At 43.7% G+C, this 19,382-nt stretch overlaps 1 protein-coding gene across 1 annotated transcript in view; it reads left to right on the top strand.

Moving 5' to 3' along the window:
• Nucleotides 1-1,972: 1,972 nt before the first annotated feature.
• LOC138980440 (phosphatidate phosphatase LPIN2-like) overlaps nucleotides 1,973-19,382 on the top strand; it is a 32,325-nt gene continuing 14,915 nt past the window's right edge. Inside the window, exons 1-6 of the mRNA XM_070353321.1 lie at nucleotides 1,973-2,303; nucleotides 10,631-10,699; nucleotides 12,876-13,094; nucleotides 13,979-14,080; nucleotides 16,480-17,069; nucleotides 18,301-18,497. Of these exons, the coding sequence (XP_070209422.1) occupies nucleotides 12,909-13,094; nucleotides 13,979-14,080; nucleotides 16,480-17,069; nucleotides 18,301-18,497 (1,075 nt within the window). The 5' untranslated portion in view covers nucleotides 1,973-2,303; nucleotides 10,631-10,699; nucleotides 12,876-12,908. The remainder of the gene's footprint in view (nucleotides 2,304-10,630; nucleotides 10,700-12,875; nucleotides 13,095-13,978; nucleotides 14,081-16,479; nucleotides 17,070-18,300; nucleotides 18,498-19,382) is intronic.

Raw genomic sequence — 19,382 nt, 5'->3', positions numbered from 1 at the left:
TGTTGATAACCAATGAATGTTTGGTATCAAATGATGCGTCGAAGAATTTCCATTTTAGTGATGTATTTCTTTATAGCGTGTTTGATGTAGTTTTCTTTGTACAGGAGTTTGTGTGTATTTTTGAGGGATTTTAACTGTAGCTTCTATGGAGGCTGACAGCAGACTCGACACTCTACCCCCCCCCCCTCCCTCCCCATTTTGTTCTATGACGTTGACACGATCGCGCCGACTAAACTGGCGGGGTTGTGAACCCTAAGTCACGCTCCTGTTACTTGCCACGAATTTGTTTTTGCACGTGGACTGACAGGGACAGTCACAAAAGGTATAAGCTGTTAGTTTTCAAGGTTCGGCGGGAGTCTTGGCAACCAACCTGGCTTAAGTGTCTAAATGGTATACCGGACTCCCCACCACCACTTAGGGTTACAGCATTGCTTCGGTGGGAATGGTTGTGGATGAGTCCAAACCTGAGTACTGAGAAGTATTTATTGTTATCTCTAAATTGTCCTCCGGAGTTTTGGCAACCAACCTGGCTTAAGTGTCTAAATGGTATACCGGACTCCGCCCTGTGGACTGAACTGACAGGGTTAAAAACAAACGTTCCGCAGTCCCAGGTTACCACACGGCGAGTAAAGTGGCGTCGCTTTACTCTTTTACTTTATTTTTACTCAGGCCCCGAACCCCTGCCCAAATTTTCGGCCATTTTAGGACATAGGATATTGCTTTCAGTAGCGTATTTTGCTGAGGGTACCTACGGGTCATGCCCAATTTTTCAGCCATTTTAGGACTTAAAATATTTTTCGAGTAGTAGGAAAATTACAGGAATAGAGTGAACCAATGTACAGATATATTTTCTGAAAAGAACTACGCCTTGTATTGAGTTGTTTTTATGATTTGTTTTGATTCAATACAATTTTGAACTTCACCTGCCTCTTCTTGAGTTTATATTCTGTGTGTCTGTTTGTCCTGTCGTGTGATTGCCATCCTGACAAATGACCTTCAAACACGTATAACATCTAAGACACAGACACAGACAGTTAGAGTTAATGTGAAGCTCGTCTCACTTTCGGCTTTACAAATGGTGTCAGAAATGTGAAGCTAAGACCGCTCGGCTTTACATTAGTGCAAATCACGCTCACATTTTTCTATGAGTGTTTGGTGTCTATGTAAACTGTGTTCACTAGACTATGCGACGAGATCAAGAGCGTTGCAACTGGGAATATTATTTTATCTATGAAAACAAAGGCAGTGTGTTTCCCCGCCCCCGCAGACTGAAAAAGAGCAGAGTAGTATCAGCCCGCTGACGTGGGGGTATCGCGTAATAACAGCGTGTGCTCGCCGCTCTAAGAATCGTTCCTGCTTTTTCCCTTACCTTTCTTTTCATATCAACTAAACATGCTTGGGATGCGAGAGAGAGAGAAAACATTCGTCTAAATCGTAGCCTAGTAGGGGTCAACTTCTCTTGTTTAGTGCACATTGCTCAGAGAAAGAGAATGAGAAAGAGAGAAAGAGAATGAGAGAGAGAGAGAGAGAATGAGATAGAGAGAGAGAATGAGAAAGAGAGAGAGAGAATGAGAGAGAGAGAGAATGAGAGAGACGGAATGAGAGATGAGAGAGAGAGAGAGAGAGAGAGAGAGAGAGAGAGAGAGAGAGAGAGAGAGAGAGAGAGAGAGAGAGAGAGAGAGAGAGAGAGAGAATGAGAGAGACGGAATGAGAGAGACAGCTCCTACGACTCAACTTTTGCATGTCCCAACACTGCTCTTTATGGCAGTCTACTACATGGGGTGTCTGGTGTCGAGTAGCGTTGAACCATTTTGCTCACCGAGTTTTCTCGGTTGTTTGCGGGCACGGCACACCCCCTAAATGCAGCTCTCCTATTGGTTCTCCTGCGTTGTCCCACTAAAGGTCCTGAGTTCAAGGACACGACCCTACCCTTGGGGTTACATATATATGTACTCAATCATACGAGGCGGCTTATGTTCCCACAATATAAAATATATAATACGATTGCGTCGTCGCGAGTGCAGAAGTTCCTATAGTGTGCGATTGTTTACTGTTGGACAACTGAGGCTACTGACAGAAAGTCTGTAACTCCGTGTTTTGAATCCACTTCGTGTCAACAGACCTACATTATTATTATTGTATTTCTGGCCTTCTAGTAGGCTGCGCTTCACACAACAGATGCAGGTTTAAAACATCAGCAATAATTCTGAGAACTGCCGTGGAAAACTTGAGGTGAAAAATTGAACACTGACATTTTGTGACTGACAGTTTTTATCATGTCTTGACCACTTCCAACCACGCATGTAAGTCAGTTTATGTTTACTACCTTGGTTTGTCTGCTTATGGTTGATTGATTGATTGGTTTATTAATTGATTGATTAATTGTTTGATTTATTCATAACTTTTTTAATTGGTTGATTGTTTGACAGATTGATTGATTGACTCGATCGGTGATTGATCTGGGAACGACTGATGTTTAGAAAATAAGAATGGCCGGTGACAGATTACAGTGTGTGTGTGTGTGTGTGTGTGTGTGTGTCTGTGTGTCTGTGTGTGTCTGTGTATGTGTGTGTGTGTTCAAGTGTGTGTGTGTGTGTGTGTGTGTGTTCATTCAACTGATGCAACTTCTGAAATGGCGATGGTGGTATTGGCAATGACCATGCTAGTGTAAACAGTCGTTTCGGTTGTAATTGTTGTGCTGGTGTTGGCGGGCGCGGGGTTAGGCTGGGGTAGAAGGAACTAACAAGTAGCGGTGATGGCCGTGCTGACAGAAGCTAGAGAGACGGTGATGCAACTTAACTTCAACTTGATTGTCATACCGAACCGGCGTCAGGTCGAGATCTGTGCCCCGAGTTTGACAATAAAGCGTGGAACTAAAAACAATAACCGCAACAATTGCCTGAACTGACTAATAACCTAAAGGCAAAGTATCATGTTTTGCAATATTAAGAAAAAAAAAAGTATTTGTATATTTTTCTTGTTACTTCGTGATGAAGTCGTCATTACCATCATCATCAGTCGGCAGCGGCGTAACGCGTTATCATCCACCACTACCACCACCACCTCCAACAACAACAACAACAACACTGAACAACAACAACACTATTGATGTAAATCAAGTTGTTCACCAAAGACAGGCTGGCAACAGCTGCAGAACGCGCGGTCGTATTACAGTCGACTCCGGATATTACGTCACCCCTCGGGGGATGTTTTTGAGCGACGTTATACGCGGTGACGCTGTATCCGGTTCATCGGTTATAACGTCACTTTTACGCGCGGGTGATGTTATATCCAGAGTCCAAGAGTTATGTCCCTTTCTAAAGTACTGACTGTTTTTAATAAAACTGTGCAGAAATGGAACGTGCAACATTAGTGTTGTTTAAAAATCACAACAACATATTGTTGTAAGTTTTAAACTAACTTATTACAATAATCTTTAATTCACTTCCTCATATATAGAATTGTGGACTATTCTCTTCTTTGAGTATTTCCAAAACCTGGCTAGATCATGAATGCAAAATTGTATACACAAAATTTTCCCCGAATTTCGGCCATCGTATCAACGTACAGTATAATGAGTATTGTAGGCTACATGCTGATTCTGAGACAGGTTGCTAGTGTTGGAGTGTCAAGCTCCGTCTGGTTCCATCGACAATCTCAGTCTTTAATTATAGTGTCCGACGTTATTAGCTTTAAGGACACACACACACACACACACACACACATGGCTGTCGTTCATTCATATTCTGCTAGATCTTAACCTATCCTTGATGTCCGAAGAAATAAAAATGACGAGAACTACATGGGTCCCTATACGTAATTACTGTCTATTTGACTTATATTATTATTATTAACGAAGAAGTTTCTCGTCAACAGCAAAGTGGCTGCCCACCTTTACGCACAATCGTTCTGGTAGTAACAACTTTGGGTTCATAGTTACCCCCTTTCCCCCATCCACCGTCTCCACCACATCTAGTGAGCGGGACGTTATGCTCGTTAGACTACTACTGTACTAATTATTATCATTATAACGTCACTTGGCTTTCCAAGAAGAGTCATAAGAGTGCAGTATCACTTTTCTCAATTTGTCGGTTCACTGCACTTAGTGTTTACCTTTACAATTTAGCCTGAGCGACCTACTCAGCCTGTCGACAACGCCCAGTTGAAAGTGAAGCTCAGCCTCCTCGTCGTGGGCAGTTGTAGTCAGTATTCTACGGACCAAAAAACAAACAAACGTCGTAGTCTGTTCTCATCCTCTCGACCTTCTCATACCGTCATTTCAATAATCGAGTTTTTTTTTATATGCGTGATTGAAGGACAGAAGTAGACAGATCCATTTGCACGCGCTCGCGCAGGAGTAACCATGTATGCTCGATATGAAACTTTAAAAAAAAAAAAAATTTCAATTAAAAACCAAGACAGGAACTCACAAAATGAATGATATGCAACATTTTTCTTTTAATTAAAAACCTAGAACACTGAGGAACCTAAGTAAGGAACTCACAAAGCGAAATGAAATGAAACATTTTTCATTACTGACTAAAAACATAGAACAGGAACTCACAAAACGAAATGAAATGAAATAAAACATTTTTCTTTTGATTAAAAACCTCGAACAGGAACTCACAAAACGCATGCAGCAAAAATAATTATGCCTTGAACCTAGTTTCCTTGGGCCTCTAACAACGGGAAAACGGAACAACTTGAATACCGTTAATACACAAAACTTGTGACACGTGTAGGGGAAATGAACATGCCTTGACAGTCGTTCACTATGCAAACTGCTGCATATGGGGATTGATATGACGTTATAACCGACATGGATGAGTGACGTTATAACTGGGTGACGTTATATCCGGTGACGTTATATCCGAGGTTAAAATAGTCTTGGAAAGAAGGAATTGAGCCGGGACCGGTGTTTGGGTGACGATATAACGGGGTGACGTTATATCCAGCGACGTTATAAACGAAGTAGACTGTACCTATCACACCTAGATAACTCCACGCACAGGCGCAGAAAAAGCTTCAGCATTGCGAGTCGCGTACACATTTGGCAGTACATGTAGCTTGTATAGAACGCGGGAAACAAAACGCACTAGTTACACCCCCGGTATAGGGGTGTGTATAGGTTTCGCTCGATGTGTTTGTGTGTTTGTGTTCGCATATAGATCTCAAGAATGAACGGACCGATCGTCACCAAACTTGGTGAACAGGTTCTATACATTCCTGAGACGGTCCTTACAAAAATTGGGACCAGTCAAACACACGGTCAGGGAGTTATTGGTGGATTAAGATTCTACAAGGACTTATAGAGGCACATATGAATGGTCAAAGGGAAATAGCCTTCTCAGTTGGTGGCAGTGAGAATGGTTATTTCCCTTTGACCAACGGGGGTCTTTTTCCTACCTCGGAGGAATTTCTTGTTTGTCATGTGCCGGTCAGTGGACGTTCTTCTTGAACTCAGACTTTTGAGGACAGTCTCTGTTGCACTAATCTCAAGATCAATGTTTTGAGTACAGTCTCTGTTGCACTAATCTCAAGATCAATGTTTTGAGTACAGTCTCTGTTGCACTAATCTCAAGATCAATGTTTTGAGTACAGTCTCTGTTGCACTAATCTCAAGATCAATGTTTTGAGTACAGTCTCTGTTGCACTAATCTCAAGATCAATGTTTTGAGTACAGTCTCTGTTGCACTAATCTCAAGATCAATGTTTTGAGTACAGTCTCTGTTGCACTAATCTCAAGATCAATGTTTTGAGATGAGTGTCATCTTGTTGCGGACAGAGCCTGCCCCCCACGCTGCGCCCCCCTCCCCCCTCCCCCCCCCCCCCCCGGCTGCGGACACATGGAATGTTAGGTTTTCCGTCAGTTGTATCCGGACCACTCACCTGTACAGCATTGTTGGTTGAAGCGTTTCAATCAGTGTCTATCTCTTGTGGCTGCGGCCACTACGGCCTCCCACCCTTCTCCCATCACCCCCATGATGTATGTCAGTGCCACCGCACTTATTTATTTGTTCTTTATTTCACCAGCTTGTTGATATCGTATAAACTCTACACTGACCACCCCCCCACCCCCTTCCCTTCCAAAGTAGTGATATTTTAACTTATAGGAATTTGCTTCATCCTAAAAACCTCATTCAAGGGACGTAACCACTTGGTGCACTGGTGAAATTCAATTTCACCACTAATTTCAGTCCTTCACTAGAAGAAACTGACATGTTTCTCCCTCAAATAAGTGTAGATCTACCTCTTTAATTTGACCGGAAAACAACACTTCAGTCTCAGGTATATATCGAATGCGAAAGCTGGTCAGGTTGAGTCGAAAACTGATAATTATGGGTTGCACCGGCCAGGGACTGCTTTGCGGACTGACACAAGCTCCTGTGGTGCCAGACCAGCACACGTAACCATAGACATGGCTATTTGGTCTATGACGTAACTAAGAAAATCAGTGGGTGCCACGGACTTTGGAACACCGAGAAATGTGGATCCAGCGATCCTGTCTGTGTAGAGTTCATGCAACACATGCCTTGGGTCAGTGCCAGACACTGACTGGAGCACGTGCCGCGCGTATCCTCTCACTCTGTCTGGGGCTTCATTCACCTCTGCTGTGTCGGAGGACACAATCATCTAGCTACAATATTCACAAGAAAATTGGTTGATTAAAATCAACATGGCCGAAGCAATGTTTTCATAAAAGAAGCGGTATTGTACGGGCACATGTTGTATTTGGGTTACATGTGTTGCAGAGTATTTGAAAATCCGTAGGCATAAAAACATGCAAAGAAGAGTGATAGGTCCCTGTTGTGAATATAATCAAGTGGATAAATTGATTACTTATCAGTGTTTCATGAGAACGGCAAACAACGACACATGTTCACCGCCCTCAGCTAATTGAAGAAAGAGGGCGGCCATCAATAAATAGTAGAGCATTGTGCAATTTCATGTTGGCATCTTCTCCACTGAAAGCTATAACCCAAAGACTGAAGACCAAATTAGTGCTTTACCCCACTTCTGACCCGAATCACCCCCCTCCTGCTAGGTACACGTGCACTCAAGTTAACCTCTGCTTTGACCTGTGTGCCAGGAGTCGGATGGGAGAGAGAGACAGAGAGCGAGAGCGAGACGGAGCGAGAGAGAGACACACACACACATAAACAGAGACAGACATAGAAAGACAGTATTGGAGAGACTAAGAGGGAGACACAGACAAAGACATACATACACTGATACAGAGAGAGAGCGGAGAGAGAGAGAGAGAGAGAGAGAGAGAGAGAGAGAGAGAGAGAGAGAGAGAGAGAGAGAGAGAGAGAGAGAGAGACCTGTAACTGATCTCGTGAGAACGGTAACAAAACGAGACATGTTAGATCTCCGAATCCATTGCAATAGATGACCGCTCCTGCGGCCATCAACAATCAACGGTTTACAGAACCGGTGAGCAAAATTTAATGTGCTTTCTGTTTTGATGTCTGTTGTTTACCCGATATAGTCACAGTGTCCACGTGCGGGTGATGAATATTACGTGCAGGGGGGGGGGGGAGGGGGGTGGGTGTCAGTGTTACAGGGTGTGACGCAATACCGGCCATGCCGTAGTGTACAGCAGAGGAAGGTACAATAAAACCCGATTAAAGACCCCCCCCCCCCGCCTCCCTCCCCCAATTAAGGCTCTTTTTATTTTTAACATACTTTGTTGTTCACAAAATCTGTCAATAACGCTGATGGGGTCTACTATGTCGATCAAAAGAGCGGGATTCCCTGTAGGTGGAGTTCCTGTAGTTGGATTCCCTGTAGGCCTATACAGGAAACACCACAGAGTGTAGCCTAGTTCCTGTAGCGTTTCGCTGATATCGCTTAAAGTCACGTGATGCTTAGCGACATCGGTAGAATTTGATGTTTTTCGATCTTTTTTGATATTTCTTAGAAATTCGAGTAAAGTTTGCAAGTTTTATTGAAAAACTCCACCCTGTGGGATTTCCCCCTACAGGAACTCCACCTACAGGGAATCCCACTCTTTTGGTCGACATAGACCCCATCAGCGTCAGTAACAGAACGGCTTGAATTTACCGTCACCCCCGTTTAAAGACTCTGTTCTTTTTTTAAGACCGATTTTCTCAAATTTCAAGGGGTGGGTCGGGAGGGGGGGAAGATATGATTCAACGGTTTTTTCAACTACAGCGCAGTACACCGTCTCTTTTCTCATCAGCCCTATGTGTATGTAACTGCGCAACATGCACGTGATAGCAAGTGAGACAGGCGGATGTGACACTATTACTTGAAAAACAACAACAACATAAAAACTAAACTGCTGACTGAATAACTCTTCTGCGCGGCAATCTGCTCCGACGTGGTTTCTGAACCCGCAACATTTCAGTCTCGGCCCGCATTTCTGCCTGCACGTAGGCGGCGTGTGTGTGGCAACTAGGTCATGCAATGCAGACAAGTAACTTTAGTAAAACATAATACGAGACTCGTGTTGCACTCATTCACACACATACATGCAGTGGAACCTCTTTTTTAAGACCCATCGATTTAAGACTCCTTCCTTTTTAAAGACCTTGCCTTTTCAGATTGTCTGTTCATCACCTGTGTAAGTTTACCTCCATTCAGGCTAAGACTCTCATAAGACCTGATTTTCTCAAATTTGTTGAGGTCCTAAAAGGGGGGTTCCACTGTATGATTTGCCTTACTGGAAAACGTGTTTGGGACTAAGATAGTCCAGCTATTAATAAGCTTATGACTGTGCAAATCAGTCACCGACTTGACATTTACCAGAAACAAGTAGAGACTATACGTATACTGTATTCGGCAGAGGTTGATAAAGATGAAAACAAGGGCGGCGATATGCTCCCCTCGGACCAACACAAAATGGTGGTCTGACAACTAGCCACCAAACATCTTATAGCCTGTCAAACAGAATTCAAACTGAAACTCCTCTTCCTCCGCACCACTCCACACAATGAGGGCTGGACAACTTTTAAAGCTTAATAAGGGTAAGAAAGCTTCTTCGTGAAACACTGTAACCAGGTTCGAGTTAATTTGTTGTTATGATGGGAATGTGTTAGGGCCGGACTCACTGGACTTTCACTCACGGACCGATACAACCGCAACAACAACAACAACAACAACAACAACATAAAAGCACCGATATACGTGAGAGAGAGAGAGAGAGAGAGAGAGAGAGAGAGAGAGAGACGATACTCGAGAGAGAAAGAGAGAGAGAGAGACTCCATACTCGAGAGAGACGCGCGTTCGTTCGCCGACGGGAGCTGTGCAACAAGTAATGAAGCTTTTGTCATCGATTTCCGTGTAGGAGGGATATATTTAGCTTGTCACGCCACTTTTACCTCTCCGCCACGCTCCATGTGACACCGCACAAAAGTCGCACCATATAACTGATTCATCTGTGTTGACAAACAGTGTCATGAAAGAGCGAATGTACTTACTTGTTGTCCTCCGACTCGTACGACGAAGCTAGCAGCCTCTGACCCTGTAAGCCGGTTCGTTCTACCAAACTGAACAGCACATACAACGTATTCTGCGAAAGCAATCAAGACGACTCTGTGACTAAATAATAACCTATCAGGTTGGAAAGTGGGGACCATATGAACGTTTGGTGTATCAAGGCTTTACAGAATGGACTCTTCAGGACAGTCTCACTGACACATCAGTCAAAGTGAATATCAGAGCTAGGCTCAGATCACAGACTAGTAGCTCTTTCTATGTCTGTGGGCTCAGATAGGCAACAGCTGGCAGTGGTTAAACTTGCATGGTGTGTCGCATGCAACTGACTAAAAGTTAACATTAAAAACTTAAATGTTTTATTTTAAGACATCCAAAAGACTTCATCATGGACAACTAGGTTTAACAAAGAAACGGGAGAAGATATTCATTCGAACAGTTTCAGTGTTTGCTAAAAAAAAAAAAAAAAAAGCCTCACAAGCTTTGAAATTCCAAATTCAAAAACAAAGAGACTGCCAACGTTCCAAAATTCAGAATAAAAAAACAAGAAAGGTAGGTTGTTGGAACGTTTGTTATTGACAAAACAATACATTCACAGATATTTCGATCCAACGGTCTTTTAAGTGAACAGACAAACAAATATTCACACAAAACTTATCTTGATAGTTCTATCAGTTTACGTCCACTCGTCTGGAAGCCGAGCGAATGAATGATAAGTTTTGTGTGAATATTTGTTTGTCAGTTCACTTAAAAGACCGTTGGGTCGAAATATCTGTGAATGTATTGTTTTGTCAATAACACACGTTCCAACAACCTACCTTTCTTGTTTTTTGATAATGAAATTCCAAGCATCAACAGTCGGTCATTTTTCAGTAATGTAAGTTTAAGATGTGGGCGGCTGGGACGCACGCACTCGTGATTTTGTGGTCTTTATCACTATACCACATCAATCCCTTTTGCTAACGGGGTCGCAAAAATAGACCGCATTATCATCACTGCCTCGCACACCCCGTTTTCAACCAATCAAAACGCGTGTTTCTGGGAACTCCGCCTTGACCTCACTCTCGGAATGATCGGACGATTGGCTGAATTTCAATGGCAGCCGACAATCGTCTGAGACCCGAGACGATGGGATTTTGAGTGATTATCTCCTTATCACATGTTACAGGCGAGCAACATCAAGCAGGAAGGATAGCTATGGTGTGCAGTAGACGGCTGCCAAAAAATTGAAGAGTAGGTAAGTGTACTTTTTGTTTTATTCGTGTGTGCGAACCTCGGTAATGAAGTGTTACAAACGTTCTCAGTTTTCGTCTGGTTACAAAGTCCAACTTTATCTCCAAAGTGATTTGAGGCAAGGAGTCTGCTTGTGGATTTCAAGTGAGCCGGTTACAATGTATTCACGAGCAGTGATTACGTGACTCGATGTCTGTATTACTTGTGCGTAAAGTTTCCTCGAAAGTAGCCAATTTTGGAGACCACAGGCGATGGAAGAAGGTTTTGGTCACTGCAGAAACAAAGAAACACGGCTGACCCACTGGTCACTGATCGAGGTAAGGGTTCTGATTTGTCACTGTCACCTGTGGTTCACTGCTGGGGCTGAGACGCTTTACGAGGCTGCTTTGATGTGGCTTTGATACTTGACGGTAGTTGACTTGAAAGTTGAGTAATATTAGTAACAAGACAGGGTTAGTCAACTGTTCCTGCATGGATGATGGACACATCATCTGCTTTGTTTACATTGACACTAGCAGTGTTTACTTACCACCATAGTATGGTACGATAATTGACTTTTTCACCAAGCTACTAAGTGGCTATAAATGCTTTATGTCTGGCTTTCTTTCTTTCTTTATTTGGTGTTTAACGTCGTTTTCAACCATTCAAGGTTATATCGCGACGGGTTTATGTCTGGCTGTGGAATATTGAAATATGAAGCGTGACATATAATGGACGCTGTTTACCCAAGAATTTGTGTGAAAGGAATCTATCTGTCTGGGATGTACAGTCTTTGACTCCAGGGCTGAGGTGCACGAGAAAGTTACCAACCGGTCGGAAGTCAGCTGCTGTGTTGGATTGGTTGAAAGTTACCAACCGGTCGGAAGTCAGCTGCTGTGTTGGATTGGTTGAAAGTTACCAACCGGTCGGAAGTCAGCTGCTGTGTTGGATTGGTTGAAAGTTACCAACCGGTCGGAAGTCAGCTGCTGTGTTGGATTGGTTGAAAGTTACCAACCGGTCGGAAGTCAGCTGCTGTGTTGGATTGGTTGAAAGTTACCAACCGGTCGGAAGTCAGCTGCTGTGTTGGATTGGTTGAAAGTTACCAACCGGTCGGAAGTCAGCTGCTGTGTTGGATTGGTTGAAAGTTACCAACCGGTCGGAAGTCAGCTGCTGTGTTGGATTGGTTGAAAGTTACCAACCGGTCGGAAGTCAGCTGCTGTGTTGGATTGGTTGAAAGTGAGATTTGTTGTGATTTCAAGGAATCGGACCCCACAGTTTAATTGTTGTCTCCTCTTTGGGTGGCACCCACTTTCTGTTTGTGGTCCTCAGTCCAGGGCTCCATGCTGTATTTTACGCTTGCACCAGCGTTACCTTCGTAGGCATGTCCACTTTTGCATTAAACACTAGAACTAGGAGGAGTTTTGTTAACCTGAGCATGTCTTATGTCCTACTCAAAGTAAAAGGCAAAAACTTCAAAAAAAATTAATTCCACGAAAACTGGTCACGTTGGTCACGGGCAACCAGTCAAACTATTAGGTGTAGTAAGGTAGCAGTGGCTGCAATTTTACATGAGAAACCGTCAAACAAACGTAATCAAAATTTGTGGGAAGAGATATTTCTGGTAATTGAGACACGGTCATGAAATGTCGGGTTAACACTAGTCCTGGTTTATCCCAGTATTTTTCATCTAACACCCAGCTAGATGCACTGTCTTGAAAGGTTTGAGCTGTGTATCAACTACAGTCGAACCTACCCTAGGGACCACCTCTTGAGAATGACCACCTGTCCAAAACGACCAGCCCTAAGGGGTCCCTGGTCGGCTTTTTCTCTATAACTGAGTGTAAGTATAATTCGCCTTTCCATAAAGACCACTATTGGTCAGTCCCTTGGTTGGTCTTTAGGCCCAAAAAAAAAAAGGTCTGTTTACGGTAACCCGACCGACCCTATTTTTTTCGCGCGACCCTAGACTTTTTTTTGGCATTTGGGGGGGGAAAAAAATCTTTTTTTTTTTTGTGTGCAAAATAACGTAAAAATATGGTTTTGGGGAGAAAAAAAAAATCCGACCTACCGACCCTATTTTTTTGGCCTATCTTACCGTAAACAGACCTCTTTTTTTTTTGGCCTTATACACAGGTTCCACTGTATCATGATCATCATGCAGCATGGCTTTCTCATCACACACGCACACCATTCTGTTGCAGGCCGAGTGTGAGAGCAACAGAAAGAGGACAACGATGAGTTTGGGGTTTGTGGGTCGCATGTACTCCAGCATCAAGGGGTTCTACAACGAGATCAACTCGGCCACGCTGACCGGTGCTATCGATGTGGTCATCGTCAAACAGGAGGATGGGTCCTACCACTCCTCGCCCTTCCACGTTCGCTTCGGGAAGCTGGGGGTGCTACGAGCCAGGGAGAAAATTGTGAGTCACGTTTCTTGTCTTGTGCTTCAATGTACCTCTTGTACGCGTGGGGTAGTTGGAGGTTTTGTTAAATTGCATTCAGTGCAAGCTGTGCCCATGCAAGCAATACTATTGAGTTGGTGATTGGCTTTTGGATTTGAAGTATTATGTTACATTGAGGTGTGTGAGTTGTTGCAACATGTTAGTTTTATTGTACAGTATGTGAAGTTGATGAACTTTTTTTAGTTTCTGAAATGTTGCATTAACAAAAAAATCGTACTCTTTGCAATGCATTAATGTCAAATCTGTGAATGGCTAAGCGCCTCCTCTCTTAATTAGATACAAATACATGTACTGATCAGTGTAGTGAGTCACTGAGTGTTCCACAAAGGCAGTAAACTTAATTAATTGTTATGCCTTGACTGAACAAGATGAGCCATCCTGTTGATTGAAGTTGTTTTCTGAAGTGGGAGATACACAACACTTCATGTTAGTGGACGATGCAGCAGTGTTGTTTTCAAGATTCAAAAGGACAGTATGTCAGCGTATTGAAACTATCTATTGGTCCAAATGTCTTTTCATTGTGTGTTTAGTAGAAAAATTAATTGTCAGAAGACCTGGTAACTGTCAAAACTATTGAACGGTTGACTGGTCAGGGGTCAGAGCAATGCATCAGATAAAAAAAAGTATGTGGCAGTGACCGAAGATCGAGGCCTGAGAACAACACATCTTCTTCTCGTTTACTTCTTCAGACGTCCACTCTCATAATATGACTGCCACCGTCTTCTTCAGGGTGGCCAAACAGCTTCTCCTACAAGGGGTTCTGTCTCATCCTGCTATGCTATGCGCCTTTCAACAACACGGATTCAGTACACATGCATCATCTTTGATTTGTGTGTCTCCAGGTGGACATTGAGATCAACGGTCAGCCTGTGGACCTGCACATGAAGCTGGGGGAGGCGGGGGAGGCCTTCTTCGTGCAGGAGGTCACCGACGCTGAGGTGGAGGTATGTACGCTGCTCATTGTAACATGTTGAGTCCACTCTGCCATGCACAGCGTGTGTGTAGCTTTGCAAGTACGGTGTATCCCCCCATTCGCGCGGCAGAAAGCAGGGTGTCTCTGAACTGTTTGCACGTATTTTCATAGTCACTCGGAGTCAAAGGCTAACTTATAACATGTTCTGTATATGGCTTTGTACATTTAGTGCACAGCTTGTGTAGCTTTGCAAGAACACAGGCAGTCTGAGTTAAAAGAAAACAGGTTTGTGCAAGAATCACTGAAGGGGGAGAGGAGTTATGCTGCAGATTGTAACATGTTTGGAAAGCACTAACATTCACAGGTAGGTACACAGTCACAGACAGTCGCTGATACTGAGTGACTTACTTTTGACTTATGGCTTCCTGACGAGTGGACGAAAACTGATTCTGTCAAGATAAGTTTTGTGTGAATATTTGTTTGCCTGTTCACTTAAAAGACCGTTGGGTCGAAACATCTGTGAATGTATTGTTTTGTCAATAACAAACGTTCCAACAACCTACCTTTCTTGTTTTTTATATTTAGTCAAGTTTTGACTAAATATTTTAACATCGAGGGGGAATCGAAACGAGGGTCGTGGTGTATGTGCGTGTGTGCGTGCGTGTGTGTGTGTGTGTGTGTAGAGCGATTCAGACTAAACTACTGGACCGATCTTTATGAAATTTGACATGAGAGTTCCTGGGTATGAAATCCCCGAACGTTTTTTTCATTTTTTGGATAAATGTCTTTGATGACGTCATATCCGGCTTTTCGTGAAAGTTGAGGCGGCACTGTCACGCCCTCATTTTTCAACCAAATTGGTTGAAATTTTGGTCAAGTAATCTTCGACGAAGCCCGGGGTTCGGTATTGCATTTGAGCTTGGTGGCTTAAAAATTAATTAATGACTTTGGTCATTAAAAATCTGAAAATTGTAAAAAAAAATAAAAATTTATAAAACGATCCAAATTTACGTTTATCTTATTCTCCATCATTTGCTAATTCCAAAAACATATAAATATGTTATATTTGGATTAAAAACAAGCTCTGAAAATTAAATATATAAAAATTATTATCAAAATTAAATTGTCCAAATCAATTTAAAAACACTTTCATCTTATTCCTTGTCGGTTCCTGATTCCAAAAACATATAGATATGATATGTTTGGATTAAAAACACGCTCAGAAAGTTAAAACAAAGAGAGGTACAGAAAAGCGTGCTATCCTTCTTAGCGCAACTACTACCCCGCTCTTCTTGTCAATTTCACTGCCTTTGCCATGAGCGGTGGACTGACGATGCTACGAGTATACGGTCTTGCTGAAAAATGGCAGCTACTTGACTAAATATTGTATTTTCGCCTTACGCGACTTGTTGATTATGTCTCTTGAGTTCCCTGGGTGACATAGGGTTGCTGATGCTGTGTGCTGCTTTTCTTGTTTTTTGATTATGTCTCTTGAGTTCCCTGGGTGACATAGGGTTGCTGATGCTGTGTGCTGCTTTTCTTGTGTTTTGATTATGTCTCTTGAGTTCCCTGGGTGACATAGGGTTGCTGATGCTGTGTGCTGCTTTTCTTGTGTTTTGATTATGTCTCTTGAGTTCCCTGGGTGACATAGGGTTGCTGATGCTGTGTGCTGCTTTTCTGGTTTAGACAATGACTTGAGTTAGTCTGACCTTGAGATAGACAACTTCAGTCAATGAACACTTTATCTCCAGGCACCTTTTTTTTAACGCTGTAATCAGCGTTTTAGTTTTGTGGGTTTTTTCCAACCAGAAGTGTGCATAGACACAAAGTGCAAGTTACACAAAGCATAAATTATACAATGAAAAGCCCCCTGTCAAGACCCCCTGTCAAGACCCCCCGTCAAGACCCCCTGTCAAGACCCCCTGTCAAGACCCCCAGTCAAGACCCCCAGTCAAGACCCAAGACCCCCTGTCAAGACCCCCTGTTTTAAGACTTACTCCTCTTTTAAGACCTTTTAGGCACCAAAAAAAAGTCTGTTTACGGTAACATAGGCAAAAAAAATAGTCGGTAGGTCGGGATTTTTTTAAATTTTTTTTTTAATTTCCCTCCCAAAAACCATATTTTTAAGTTATTTTGCAAAAAAAACCGGACTTTTTTTTAATTTTTAATTTTTTTTATTTTTATTTTTTCCCAAATGCCCCAAAAAAAGTCTAGGGTCGCGCGTAAAAATAGGGTCGGTCGGGATACCGTAAACAGACTTTTTTTTGGGGGCCTTAAGAGATTTTCTGTTCTCGACCTCTATGAATTTTCCTCCCTTTTACGACAACCATATTTATAAGACCTGATTTTTGCAGAAATTTGTTTGTACCATACAGCATTTATTTTAGCGCATTGTGCAATGTTGTTTATGCTTATCGTGTGTGTGTGCAGCATGACTTCCCCGCCTACCTGGCCACCTCCCCCATCCACTCCAGTGACGAGCTCATGTTGGAGGGGCTAGCCCAGCTGCGAGCAGAGAGCGAGCGTCAGGAACAACTGCGACAACAACAGCTACTGCCGCCACACATAGAGGAAGGGGGGTCGCTGGCCATCAATCTGGCCTCAGTGGTCACAAAGGACGGCAAGTCAGACAGCTCGCGGGAAGAGGAGAAAGTGCGTCACAAGGGCAAACCGCGGCGCAAGGTGCTCAAGAAAAAGAAACAGAAATACGGGGCAACAAGGTCGTCGCCGAGGTCACAGTCCATGCCGGAGAACTTAGCGTCGTTGGATCAGGATCACATCTTTGAGATGGAGGTGAGCGGCTCCACGTCGGAGGACGAGGAGGTAGCTGCATTCAGTCTTGGGGCCAGCCGTAGCACCTCGCTGGACATGAAGCACGCTGACCTTGACCCCAGCACCGTGGACAGGGAGCTGCTGTTGCTGAGTGAGGAGTTGGAACTGCCGCTGAGAGAACACAGGATCAACTCCTTGGAGAGCTTCCTCACGCCCCTCAGCGAGCCAGAAATGACACCGTTACAGAGGTGGGACAAGTTAGAGTGTGTGTGAGTGTGTGTGTGTGTGTGCATGCGTTGGTACCTTTGCAAACGCTATACTCTGATGTTAAATGTGCATGGGGTTGCGCTTGTGTCTCGATGCGCCCTTTGACTTGCTGCAGACAATTCTTTTGGGTCATATTCAGATTGTATGTGCCAGTGGTGCATGGCATGTTAGTAAACTGAACCCTGTAGTCCTGTACACAAAAATGAAGATAGAAATAAGTGCTTAAAGCAATTTAGCTGTAGCGCTTGTTGCTACAGGACAAGATTTTCCAGTGTAAACTTACCCAAATCCTCTGCATCCCACAGCCCGCTACCAAGTTGGCTGGTGTAAATCGAACCCTGTAATCCTGTAAAGAAAAATGATAACAGAAATAAGTGGTTAAAGCAATTTAGCTGTGGCGCTTGTTGCTAGAAGACAAGATTCTCCCAATGTAAACTTACAGTGGAGTCCGGGTACAACGAATCTCAAGGTAGATACATTTTAGTTCGTTATATCAGTAATTCGCTGTAGAGTTTTCAACCCTAAATGGCCTCAAGACAAGTTTTCCCACTCACCTTCAAATGATCGTCCCATCGATCTTTCCTTGGAGAGTACAATCTCTGCATGTTTTCAACAGCTTCATAATATAATCCATAGAGGCATAGCTCAAATGTTCACTTTACTGTCACAATTTTAGAAGTGCAGATTGTTGTAGCCTTGTGACTTTTTAGAGCACAGTCATAGCTTAGCAGCTGATTGGAATAGTGAAAACACAGCGGCGGTGGCTGTTCCGTGCACCTCCCGCTGTTTGTTCAGAGTTCGCTCATCACGCGATGTGCACTTGTGTTTGTGTATTTTTGTCTTTGGAGACAATTATTGACATCAGTTCGTTGTAGTCTTGTGACTTTTAGAGACAAAACGGCTCTGGGGCGATGAAAACTTGTTTGTTATAAGAGGGGTTCGTTATGCAAATGAGTTCAAAAGGTTCGTTGTAGCCGGAAAGTAACAAATAAGAAATAGAAGGCTGTCTGCCGGGAAATCAATGGCAGTTCGTTAAAAGTGGGATTTCGTTATACCCAGGTTCGTTATAGCTGGACTCCACTGTATCAGTTTGATGACTGCTCTCCTCTCAGTCAGACAGATTGAAGTCTTGTTGGTGTATATATATTAGATATATATAGATCAGTGCTGTCAGAGACTTTTTGTTGTACACATCCTCTCTGTGTTCCTCAGCCCGCTTCCCAGCCGACCGGAGACACCCAAGAGTGACACAGAGGTTGATCGGCAGCACACGGAGGAAGTGCAGCAGCAGCTGTTACAGGAGACCAGCGCCACCTGGGACTGGGGCGAGTTTCCCAAACAACCCGCCATGAGCACGCCTGACAGACAGCCAAGCAAGGAGCGTATCGACACCTTTCTGGAGCGGCAAGGTGAGCGCTGTTTGATGTTACGCTGCCTTTCTTTGGATTGAGTGTTGCTGGTAAGGCAAGGTGAGCGCTGTTTGATGTTACGCTGCCTTTCTTTGGATTGAGTGTTGCTGGTAAGGCAAGGTGAGCGCTGTTTGATGGTACGCTGCCTTTCTTTGGATTGAGTGTTGCTGGTAAGGCAAGGTAGGCCTAGAGATACTGTAAAAGAAAGATCACTTACTCTCTTATCTCTCTTTGACTGTACTACCTGACTGTGACATCCACCCATGGGACTGACCCAAAGTGGTCGTTATAGACATGGGGTCACCACAGAAAGGCACGGGTGGGATTCTTCCGGTATATTCCGGAAATCCGGATTCGTAATGTCTGTGGTGATGGTTTTTTGGTTGTTAATTATACAAATCCTTCAGCATCTGGGGGACCCCAGACCCCCAGACCCCCCCTTTAAATTCTTCAGGATTCATGACATATTTTAGTCCCACCCATGGAAAGGTGAATTATGTAGAAAAACAACTTGTCGGGGACCCTTTGTGATGGTTGTGATGGGCAGGTGGTGATTACGGAGAGGTTGTCGGCCGGGCAGGTTTTGACTGTATTGTGAGGGGCAGGTGGTGATTACGGAGAGGTTGTCGGCAGGGCAGGTTTTGACTGTATTGTGATGGGCAGGTGGTGGTTACGGAGAGGTTGTCGGCAGGGCAGGTTTTGACTGTATTGTGATGGGCAGGTGGTGGTTACGGAGAGGTTGTCGGCAGGGTAGGATTTGACTGTATTGTGATGGGCAGGTGGTGATTACGGAGAGGTTGTCGGCCGGGCATGTTTGACGGTATTGTGATGGGCAGGTGGTGATTACGGAGAGGTTGTCGGCCGGGCATGTTTGACGGTATTGTG

The sequence above is a fragment of the Littorina saxatilis genome, linkage group LG11 (assembly GCF_037325665.1).
Source record: "Littorina saxatilis isolate snail1 linkage group LG11, US_GU_Lsax_2.0, whole genome shotgun sequence".
Lineage (NCBI taxonomy): Eukaryota > Metazoa > Mollusca > Gastropoda > Littorinimorpha > Littorinidae > Littorina > Littorina saxatilis.
Note: the sequence above shows the minus strand (reverse complement) of the source record. Positions and strands in the feature narration are given on the sequence as shown.